The following is an 11735-nucleotide window of genomic DNA, read 5'->3' as shown; positions in this document are numbered from 1 at the left end:
AGAGTGCCCTCAAGTAGGCCACTTTTTCCAGAACGCAGTTTGGGATAACCGTAACCGTGTATATATATATATATATCTCTCTTTGATGCAGTTATTTCAAAATGTCCGCTTCAACCGCTGTTTCACCTCCCAAACCAAAGAGGAAAGTTGGCTTGACGAGCGCAGATGAGGAAGCGAGAGCAAGAAAACACAAAAATTCTTTCTTGTCTTTCTACTTAAGGGGCAAAGAGAAGCGCTTTTGCTACTGAGAAAGCGAACGGTCAGCGCGAAGGTTCAAGACTTAGCCAAGCGTCGGTAGCAAAGCTGACAAGGCAAGGCCTTAGCAAAGCGCCATTCTCATAGTCATAGCGGGGCGCTTCGAGTTAGCGAAGCCCTGTAGGCCGAAGCCCTATGTGAGAAAATACTGAGCCAAGGACGCTCCGCCTTATCTATAGAAGCAGTCAACCGAGTTCTGAACAAATTAGCTCCTTGGTAATGGCTTAATCTATAGATAGAAAGCCTTATGATGGGAAACTATCACGTTAGGTTTGGAGAGAGATGAGACCGGTTATATAATAAAGAGAGCAGATGCAAGCTTTTTCTTTCAATAGCCGGCCAAATGACTACAGGATCATCGGTCTACTCTACCTCAATTCACCATTTCGAACCTTATACAGAAGGTTTTTCCGTACCAGCTCCTTCTACCTATACCGCAGTTGAAGCACCTAAAGGAGAATTTGGTGTCTTTCTGGTCAGTAATGGAAGCAATCGTCCTTACCGTCGTAAAATAAGAGCACCTGGCTCTGCCCATTCACAAGGACTCGATTCTATGTCCAAACATCACATGCCAGCCGATGTGGTCACCATCATAGGTACTCAAGATATTGTGTCTGGAGAGGTGGATAGATAGGACTACTAGTTGCTCGATCAGGACCCTAGCTTTATTGCGAGCCAAAACCTTGCTGGATTCCCCTTCCCTCAGTACTAGAGATGAATCAATTCCATACGCCTTACTCTAACAAGTAAGCAAGTAGAAACTACCTTAAATTTAGATCGAAGAATTTGCTTTCTGTTGTTGGTCTTTGAATTTCATGAACGCAGAGCCAAAACGAGAACGGGTTCAGTCGAACACAGTGTATATAGTATATAGAAGTGGAAGAGTATATTTTGTGAAATAAAAAGGAGCCTCACCACAGCCTTGAACAAGCACCGGGTGACGCGAAAGCCGTTTTAGTTAGTCACTAAAGCCGTTTTCTTGCTGGTACCGGAAACTCCTTTCCTTTAGAATCTCAGGCCCGAGAAGGAAGAACGAGGCTTGAATCGAGGCAAGGCGCTAGACAGCCGAGTGAGTTTCAGTGCTAGTAAGAAGAGCAGTTGCAAGCTAGCAAAGAAGTGAGATAGAAAGCTCGCATTTTCGAGTATATATACAATGGCAATCCAAGACAAAAGAAAGAAAAAGAGCATTTGATCCTAAGGTAGTTACTACTTGCTTACTTAAAAAAAAAGTAAGGGCTTTTGTCAGCCTTAGACTGCGTCTTCAGATACATCTATTGGCCATTCCTCATCAGATTCTCTAAACGTGATATTCAATTACATTGCCTTAATAGAAGAAAGATCTGGTAATAATAGGACTTGGATCTCAAGTAAGTAGGCGTTCTCGAGGTCTTTTCTCTAGCACCTTCCTGCTTCTCTTATCCCGAACACCTTCCCCTTCTAACCTAGGAGAACTACTGAAAGCATTCGTACTTGGTTCCTTTACTCCGGCTGAACTAATGCAAACTTACCGATGTTCTTTCAAGGGGGGGGGGAAGAAGAATATGGATTACTTGAACCTTTTGATGCATAAGATGGAGAGCTGTGAGCAGGGCCCCATTGAGACCTTTTACAAGGTCGAATGGAGGGGGCCAAGATAAGATCTGTAGTTCTATTCTGGAATCCAAACAAAGAAAGTAACTAAATAGGCATCGAGCCGTTCAGATGAGACCCGAAGAACAGGAAGAATAAATAGCAAAGGGAATCCCCGACTTCCTAGAATCACAAGGTAGCATAGCCCGTTAAGTGAAGTAGTGCGCGAAAAGGAATGATTTGATAAAGCAGTAGCCGGCTCGGGGGTAGGAAAAGGTGGGTCAGTCTAGAGCCAGACGACTCGTGAAGAGAGAAAGCATCTGCCCCTTCTATTGACTTAGATGAGGAGTTTACTATTCTACTGAGAAGGTTTTCACATATTTGACCCGGTCAGGAGAAAAGATACAGAAATATGATTTGGATGAATCTTATTTCAATCCCTATAGAGAAAGTGCGGGTGAGGATAATTCTTTGACAGAAAAGGATGTCTGTCAGAGTGTAATCTCTAGCCAAAGGCTAGACAAGTTCTTTAGTCTGGAGGTACCGGAGGACATTAGAAATGACAAACGAAGACTTAAAGTCTGGAATGCTAACGTCTCGCGTTTTAAACAGCACTACTATGGCTATTGTCATTCTGTATGCGGCGAGAATCTTTGTTGGAATGCCCATCAAGAAAGGTGGGAGAGCTTTGAGAGAAAGCTCACTGGAAAGTATTGTTTACACCATTAATGAGATATTTTATCAACAGAGCTTATTCAACAACGGCGGAAAGCAGACAAAAAGAAGCTTCCGTCTTATTGAATCATATGATTTCCCGGGTTGACCGATCTAAATGCCAACACCCCCATCCAGGGCTAATCATAGCCTCTCATACCTTCAAAGAGCCATACTTCGCTTTTAGCGATTTTGATCAACTCAGTCTGGCTATCATGGATCTCTTACTCCGGGGTGCTTACCCTTACTTATCGGGTTCGAATTACGCTAAGTTCAATGTTTTATTTACAATGTTTACCTCCGGCGGGACACCTACCACCTTTGCGGCTGGTCGTGCTATCGCCTTGACTTAACTTATGAAGATGGAAAGTGAATTCCAAAGAGTGAGATATATGCTCTTTTAAATGAACGAATAATCGATTTGATCGAAAAATACGAAGGATATTTGGTTATTGGAGTCACAATCCGAGTCTTTTTGGAGACTAAATTAAAGGAGGCGCAGTACCTCTCTGCCGAGGTTAGGGAAAAGATCCTTATCGAATTCTTAAAGGTTCGATATTAACGGATATCAAGCCAAGAAAGGCAAAAGTTCTCCGATATCGGAAGCGTAATTATCCAACCCATATCACAGCACTGAAATCTGGTTCAACTAGGCTGAAACCCTTCCTGGTTGCCGATACCGAGACTATACTAATAGATGTCAAGTCCACTCCCGATCCCGAGACCGGTGAGGAGGATGTGACCAAAGTTCATTTTCCTTATGCTGCAGGTGTCTTGCTGGTTCGTCCCGGTGTGGTGATCGATAAAGGTCGAATTTATACCTACTACAGCGAGGATTACACTTCTAAAGTCTTCAAAAGCTTTGAAGAAAGGATAAGTTACTTACGCACTTTGTCTATAGGTTAATTTCAATTATTAAGCAGAATCCTTCGATTCAAACTGTATACTTCCATAACTTCTCACGATTCGATGGAATTTTCTTGGTGAAGCACCTAGCGTTACATCATTCCAATTTTAGGCTAAAACCTCTGGTGAGGAAAAAATCTACGAGATAGCCGTCTATACAGGTAATAGACTCTTATTCCGCAGGAGAGACTCCTTGCATCTACTCCCTGGCAAGCTGCATGTCCTAGCTAAGAATCTATGCAAGGGAATTGGCGGGAAAGGCTCTATCGCCTATGACGAGGTAAGCCTTGAAAATTTTCTTATTAAGAAAAAAGAGTATATCGAATATATGAAAAATGACATTTTTGGTGAGGTAGTGCAAAAAGCCCAAGAGTTATATTGGAAGAACTACAAGATCGACATAGAATGCAAGGTAACTCTTTCTTCAGTGGCTCTAACCATCTTTCGTATGAAGTACTACGACGTTAACTCCCAACAAGCACCGGGTGACGCGAAAGCCGTTTTAGTTAGTCACTAAAGCCGTTTTCTTGCTCCTTATGTAATGCATGATTTTCCGATGCCTGGAGGTGAGCCTGAGTGGCATGGAAATCTGGGTGATAAGGACTTAGATAGCCTCTTTGGCTTTATTGAGGCATATGTGGAATGCCCCGAGACTATAAAGAGACCCTTCCTTCCCTTTCGGGAAAAAAAAGGGGGGTCTTTTATTGGTGTCTACTATAGTGAGGAGTTAAAGTATGCAAGAGACATAGGCTACACTGTGATCCCGCTCTCAGGCTACCTCTTCCAGAAGAAGGAAAGCCCGTTCAAGGACTATGTTAGCACTCTTTATATATAATAGAAGATTAAAGGCTAAGAAGGAAGGAAATGACGCCCTTGCCTAAGAACCTTTTGAATTCGCTGTACGGAAGGTTTGGAATTAACCCTAAAAGCACGATAACCTTGATCTGCGATGACAATAAATAGAACATATTTTTGAAGAAGGATTCATTTATAGACGGTCATAAGCTTAAAGAAAACAATTGGGTGTTATGGTACCATAACAATATGGAGGAAGCATCTTCGTTTAGCAACTCCTCCCTTCTCAAGCGCTCTTCCTCTCTTCTCACTTGCTGGATGAGCTGTTCTTGTTCCTTCTCGAGATCCAGGATCCGTTCTATGACTGGCTCTGTTGGCATGCCCCGCTCTTCGCGCCAGCACACTTGGCGTTCGAACTCAGCAAACTCACCCTCGATTTGATCAAGTCTCTTCTGCAATAGTTCTATCCCTGAGGAGTGATAATAGTAGCGGTCTTCATGTTTCACGGCTGGAACAGCGGCATTCACCGTAGCAGTTTCGTTCAACGAAGGAGCAGCAGTGGTTGTAGCAGTGGTATTGTCAGCATTTGGAGACCCTTTTCTTTGTCTTTTCCGGGGATATGTAGTAGCTTAACCTTAAGGAACGTAGTCGCTTAAGCGAAGCTTTTGGTATGTAATCGCTTATGTTAAGCTTAAGGAAAGAGAAGGCTAGATCTAACAGATAATAGTGGTATTCTTACCTAGGAACTAGAGCAGACGCAGACCTTTCATCTATTGTCTTATCGTCTTCTCTTCCTAGTTATATCTTCCTGTAGTTCCAGGAAGCAAGGGAGCTATGGAAGAGCGTAGGAGAGAGAGCAAGGAGGATTTATTATCATTTGTAGAAGGAAAGGCTATACCATTGACTTTGGGTGATGGGACACCTTTACCAAAGGGTGAGGTTTTAGGTCATATTTATAGTCGTATTTTATATAAAGGTGAGTCATACGTGGGGGAACTAGTGCCTAGAGTCGGGATTCGCTTCTACACGGAGGCGGGTAAAAAGATAGAAATTCTATCCGTTTCTTCTGATGACAGAACTAAACAACTGGAGGAGGCCCTTCGTAATCAAGTAGAGGTCGGTTCTTTGCCAACGATTACACCTAAAAAGATAAGAAATCGTAAGAAAACATATTACAGCAGTATAACTCCTGTTAAATGCAATTCTAAGGAGTTAAACCCGTTCTTGGTTGCCGACACTGAGACTCTTTTACTTGATGAAATTCACCAACCGTATGCTGCCGGTGTTATGATGGTTCATCCTGGTGATAACATCAAAAACAATAGTCGAATCGATTCATACTTCAGCGAGGATTACACTTCAGAAGTCTTCAAAAGCTTTCAAGCAAGGAGCTCTAAGTTACTTAGCGACTTTATACATAGGATTATTTCAATTATTAAACAAAACCCAGCAATACAAACCGTGTACTTCCACAACTTCTCACGATTCGATGGGATTTTTATCCTGAAGCACCTAGCGTTACATCATTCCAATTTTAGGCTAAAACCTCTTATGAGGAATAATAGAATTTATGAATTAGCAGTATACGCGGGTAATAAAAGAATCTTTAGCTTTCGTGACTCTCTGCATCTCCTTCCAGGAAAGCTAGATAGCCTTGCTAAGAGTCTATGCCCTGGTCTTGGTAGTAAGGGTTCTTTTGATCATAAAAAAGTGACAGTCGAAAATTTGGGTAAGATGAGAGCTAGCGTGTTAATGTATATGGAGCAAGACATACGTCTTCTTGGGGGTGTAATGCAAAATGCCCAAAGGTTGTATTGGACACACTACAAGGTGGACATTGTGAGCGTGCTCACTTGTTCAGCTATGGCTCTGAAAATCTTTCGCAAGCAGTTTTACGATGATCAATCATTCCCCATCCACATCCCTAATCGGAATGAAGATACCTTCATTCGTCGTGGATACTATGGAGGTCATACAGACGCTTACAAGAAATTGGGTAGAAACCTATTCTACTATGATGTGAACTCACTCTATCCGTTCATTATGAAAAAATGTCCCATGCCAGGAGGTAAGCCAGTCTGGGATGGTAATCTGGTTGATAAGGACATAGATAGCCTATTTGGATTTATAGAGGCTTTTGTGTCATGCCCTTCTTCAGTCAAAAAACCTTTTCTCCCCGTTCGGGGAAAAGATGGTACACTTCTCTTCCCCACGGGTGATTTTGTTGGTGTATACTATAGCGAGGAGTTAAAGTATGCAAGAGACATAGGCTACACTGTGATTCCAGTCAGTGGGTACCTCTTCGAGAAGAAGGAAAGCCCTTTCATAGAATATGTGAATTCTCACTTCGATAGTCGATTACAGGCAAAGAAAGATGGAAATGAAGCTTTGTCATTTGTTTATAAAATCCTTATGAATTCGCTCTATGGAAGATTTGGTATCAACCCAAATAGCACTAAAACGGAGTTATGCGATAGCGAGCGCTATCACTTTTTGATGAAACAAGATTCCTTCATTGGTTTTCATCCGATTATAGAAAACCTATACATGGTATCCTATCATACTGTTACGGCTGATGATAACATTCATTGGGCTCAGCCTAAGAACTCCGCAGTTCAACTTTCCGCCGCAATCACTGCATGCGCTAGGATCTACATGCACCCATTTATATCAAGGGATGACTGCTACTACACAGACACAGACTCTATCGTTCTTGCCAATCCTCTTCCAGAGGGCTTAATATCTTCCAAAGTCTTAGGGTTGTTTAAATTAGAAGATAAAATCAAAGAAGGATACTTTTTGGCGCCAAAAGCATATGGCTATATTTCCGAAGAAGACACAAATGTAATTAAGTTCAAAGGACCAGCAAAACACCTGGTGGATATTTCTTGGTTCAGAGAACAGCTCGCTAACCCTTCTCGTAGGATGAAAGTCCAAATCAAAAATGAATTCGGGATTGATTGGGACAACCAGACTGTCGGTGTTAAAGAATATGATTACAGTTTGGGGATTAAACTGAACAGTAAGAGGATTACTCAACCTGATGGAGAGACTTTACCCATTGAAGTCAATGATATGTGTGGGGTAGCCAAATCACTTTTTAAAAAGCTAATGAAACTGCAGACAACGAATACTCTTCTTAATGAGAAGTTGTCTCAGAAGGAAAGAGAGAGTGAAAAGAGAATGGATGGTGTGATAGTAGAAGAGATAAAAAAGATTGAATATTTGGGTATTAATATAGAGACTACTCTTACTGAAGAAAGCACTCAATTAGATAAAGAAGAAAGCGATGTAACTAAGACAGATTCTAAGAAACCAGATACGTAGCTTAAGAGTACACTTCGTTAACCCACGCTAGTTTAATAAAACCATACTGTCTGGCCAGAAGGAGCTTAGCCTGTCCGGAGATAGTGTAGTTAGAAGCATAAGCTATTAGACTAAGCAGTAAAGCTAGTAAGACCAGCTGTTAAATAAGCCATATCTGTCTTAAACCCGTTGCTAAAGCTAGTAAGCATACTCCAGCTACTAAACAGCTTGCTGCTAAAGCCTTTGAGCCTTAGGCATAAGCTGTTAAAGACTGTGCTGCTAAGTAAGACTACTCCATCTAGCTAACAGCTTCTTTCTTTCCAGTTGCTTCCTTCGGTAAGGGATGTCCGGGTGGATATCCCGCCTTACTACTAGGCGATGTCCCCAAGGATATCGTCTAGCATCCGTGAAACTCTCAGGTTGGAATAAGACTAGGAGAAGAAGTAATGCAAAGAGATAGAAAAAACTACCTGATTAATTCAATCCTGCCCGGCCGGCCGGAGATAGTGTAGTTAAAGACAGTGAAGCTAAAGACAGTAGACAGTACCTGATTGATTCAATACTCCTTGCAGCTGGCTGCTCTCCTTAATTTCACAAAGAAAAGAATTGAGTGGTTTTAGCTCCTTGCCCTTAGTGAAGCGAGTTAGTTGTCCTGTTAGCGGTAGTTCTTTTTGTTGTTTTCCTCTCATCGTTAGCCAGCCTGTTTTCGTTGTTGGATAAGAACTATGTGTTTGATGCCGTCGAGTCAGGGAAGGGTAGAAACAAGGACATCTATTACTTTCCTTAGTCATCTAGCCAGCATTTTATGTCTTCTTTATACAGTTATCTAATTATAGAAGGGAATTTCTATTTTGTAAAAAGGCCAGCCAATGAAAGCTGTCTGATATAGGTAGGCCTAACACAAGTTTAGAAAAAAAGGCTTTATTTTAGGCCTCTAGTGAAAGAGTAAAGTAAGGAATTCCAGGCAGGCGATAGGGGCTTCGGGGATAAGATTCATCGTATAAGCCTGAACCCTATTAGTTATGTGCTTCCCCTTCATACCCTAACCCTAATAAAGTGCTTACTAGCATATAGTAATGTACAGATTCACTCTTTATCTAATATAGTTGCTAATAGTTAGTTAAGCATTAGGCGCAACTTCTATAATAGAAAGCATTCAGTGTTGATCTTATCTTTCTGTATTCAAGCTTTTTGTCAAGGAGCTCTGATTCCACTTCTATCGTTAGAGGGAAGCATAGTTGGGATCTCTTCCAGCGGCGAATAAAGGAATAGCTACTTACCCATAGAGAGAGAAGACAGCTACAGAACACCATTGAAAGTTAAGAAGTCCAGCTCTTTGTCAATACGAACCGACCCTAGCTTGCTTGGCATAAACTCCTTTACTTCGGACAGCCCTTCCTTCAGCAAGGGAAGCCAGCCTTTCCTTAACCTTGCTCGGGCTGAGGCTTCTTCACCCGGCCGGGCTTCAAAGTCAGAGTCGGAACTATTGAATTGAACCTCTTCCACTCGGGAAAGCTGCAGTCCTTCCTTACCTTTCATGGGATGAGACTGCCCCACTCTCTTTCTTGCTGTCTGGCTTTGTTGGTTGCTTTTTTTCTAGCTGGAAAAGCCCTCCCCTTCTTAAGTTTCATGTGTGTGTGCACGAGCCAATTCAAGCTATAGCCCGCTCTCGCTTCTGTACTCTTTTCCCATCTCTCTCGATATCCTTCTTTCATCCTTGCCATCTTCCCAACGAAATTGATTGGTGCCCTGTGTGACATAGACTTAACGCTGACTACATCCAGGGAAGTCCGTCGGGTGGGCCACAACCCGCGGCAATCATGCCTGGACTAACGAGAGAAATCTCTCTCTTCCGCGCTTTTCACTCCTTAACCTTCGCTTAAGCGACTACGTACCTTAACTCGACGATTCCCCACTACCCTCGTGCTCGCTTATAGAAACCTATATATATTTCCTACCTGGAGAAATCTTTCCTAGGCTGCTTTCCACCGTTCAAACTATCCGCTATTCGGGCTTCCCTTGAGACTGCTCACAACCTTTTCTTGACTCTGTCTTTTCATACAGCTTCGAAACCTACTTCCTACCAGGAGAAGATGTTATTGATTCTCTTTGAAGGTGGGGGACCCTATTCACAGGGATTGCACACCCCTCACCTAATTGAGATAGAATCTGAATACCCTTACATTTTGTAGAGATATAAGGCACCATTCTAGGATTCCATTTTTCGAGTACCGTGACCGAAATGAACTCCCGCTTCCATTTGAGTGATGTCTCTCCCTTTGATATAGTACTCATGAATCCACCTGACCCAGACCTTGTCTTTTTTGTTTGCTAAATTCCAAAGCAACTTACAAACAGATGCTTTGTTCCAGCAAGAAAACGGATGCGCGAAAGTCACGCCTTTCACTAAATATGCGTTTTTTCTTGCTCTCTCGAAAAGAGCTCGGACACTAAAGAACGAAGCGAGTAAGGAAGGGGAATACCAGATTGTTCATGCTGCTAAAGAGAAAACTAGTATTAATAAACTATCTCCTTTGTTTGATTCTAATTCCGAAAGGAAGGTGCTAAATGTTAGAGTTAGCTTCATTCTTCTGGTAGCTAGGAAATACCCTCGAATTGTTAAGCTTCATTTTATGCCGTTTAACTGCATGAGTTGGGCTACATAAAAGATCCTATTCTAAAATGGATGTAGCTTAACTAAAGCCCTTCTTCCTAGCCTTTTGCAAGGTATCCCTCTGAGTGGGCAAAGAAGTTTCATCTTCTGGCTTTACATAACCTTTCTCAACTATCTCCCAAGCATCTTGTGATCCTAGCAAGGCTCTAATTGCCCAATTCTCACAATTCTCTTTTGTAAGTCTAGGAAATTGAAACGGAACCAAACCATTCGCCATTCCGTATTCACCAGGAACTTTGACTCCAGATGGACGCCGAGTACGCTTTCGCGATAGGTATTGGTGGAGCTTGCGTAATGTAGTAGTAGTTAAGGCTACATTGAAGTCTTTCTTTTCTTTTTTGGAGGGGGCGGAATATTGAACTAAGGTAAGGCGGGCATGAATTAACATTTTTTTGTACTCTATGGAAATCCTACGCCCAGTGATTTCTCTTTTATCTTCGATGATAGTCTGTCTTTTTCGTCAAGTACCTCTTCAACTAGGTCGGACGCGCAAAGCGCTCCACCTGAGTTATAAGAGGTATTAAATAATGAATAATATAATATAATGTATGTTCTAAATTAGAGGATTTGATAGTGATTTCTGGAAGGCAATTACCCCCAGAATTGACCGTGAATGACCTTGTAATCGCGGTTACTGAGAGCCCAAAGGAGGCTCCAGTACTGAGCCAATATGATTGCTTGGACCTGCTGATCAACGGCGACAAGGCCTTGATCCGCGACCAGGTCTATCGTTATATTTATTCCCCGGGCGGCCTTATCTGTTAACTCTGCCTATCTATTTTTGAATCATGGAATTTTCTTCCAGAGCTGCGGAACTAACGACTCTATTAGAAAGTAGAATTACCAACTTTTACACGAATTTTCAAGTGGATGAGATCGGTCGAGTGGTTTCAGTTGGAGATGGGATTGCACGTGTTTATGGATTGAACGAGATTCAAGCCGGGGAAATGGTGGAATTTGCCAGCGGTGTGAAAGGAATAGCCTTAAATCTTGAGAATGAGAATGTAGGGATTGTTGTCTTTGGTAGTGATACCGCTATTAAAGAGGGAGATCTTGTCAAGCGCACTGGATCTATTGTGGATGTTCCTGCGGGAAAGGCTATGCTAGGGCGTGTGGTCGACGCGTTGGGAGTACCTATTGACGGAAGAGGGGCTCTAAGCGATCACGAGCGTCGACGTGTCGAAGTGAAAGCCCCGGGGATTATTGAACGTAAATCTGTGCACGAGCCTATGCAAACCGGGTTAAAGGCGGTAGATAGCCTGGTTCCTATAGGCCGTGGTCAACGAGAACTTATAATCGGGGACCGACAAACGGGAAAAACTGCTATTGCTATCGATACCATATTAAACCAAAGCAACTGAACTCAAAGGCCACCTCTGAGAGTGAGACATTGTATTGTGTCTATGTAGCGGTTGGACAGAAACGTTCAACTGTGGCACAATTAGTTCAAATTCTTTTCAGAAGCGAATGCTTTGGAATATTCATTCTTGTAGCAGCCACCGCTTCGGATCCTGCC

At 42.4% G+C, this 11735-nt stretch overlaps 1 protein-coding gene across 1 annotated transcript; it reads left to right on the top strand.

The window, feature by feature from the left end:
• The first annotated feature begins 1348 nt into the window (after positions 1 to 1348).
• LOC110681628 (DNA polymerase-like) lies at positions 1349 to 8525 on the top strand. Its single transcript, XM_021857781.1, has one exon. The coding sequence runs from the start codon at positions 5074 to 5076 to the stop codon at positions 7564 to 7566; it is 2493 nt and encodes an 830-aa protein (XP_021713473.1). The 5' UTR covers positions 1349 to 5073; the 3' UTR covers positions 7567 to 8525.
• Positions 8526 to 11735: the final 3210 nt, after the last annotated feature.

The sequence above is a fragment of the Chenopodium quinoa genome, unplaced genomic scaffold (genome assembly GCF_001683475.1).
Source record: "Chenopodium quinoa cultivar QQ74 unplaced genomic scaffold, ASM168347v1, whole genome shotgun sequence".
Taxonomy (NCBI): Eukaryota; Viridiplantae; Streptophyta; class Magnoliopsida; order Caryophyllales; family Amaranthaceae; genus Chenopodium; species Chenopodium quinoa.
This window is presented reverse-complemented; position numbering and strand designations above follow the sequence as displayed.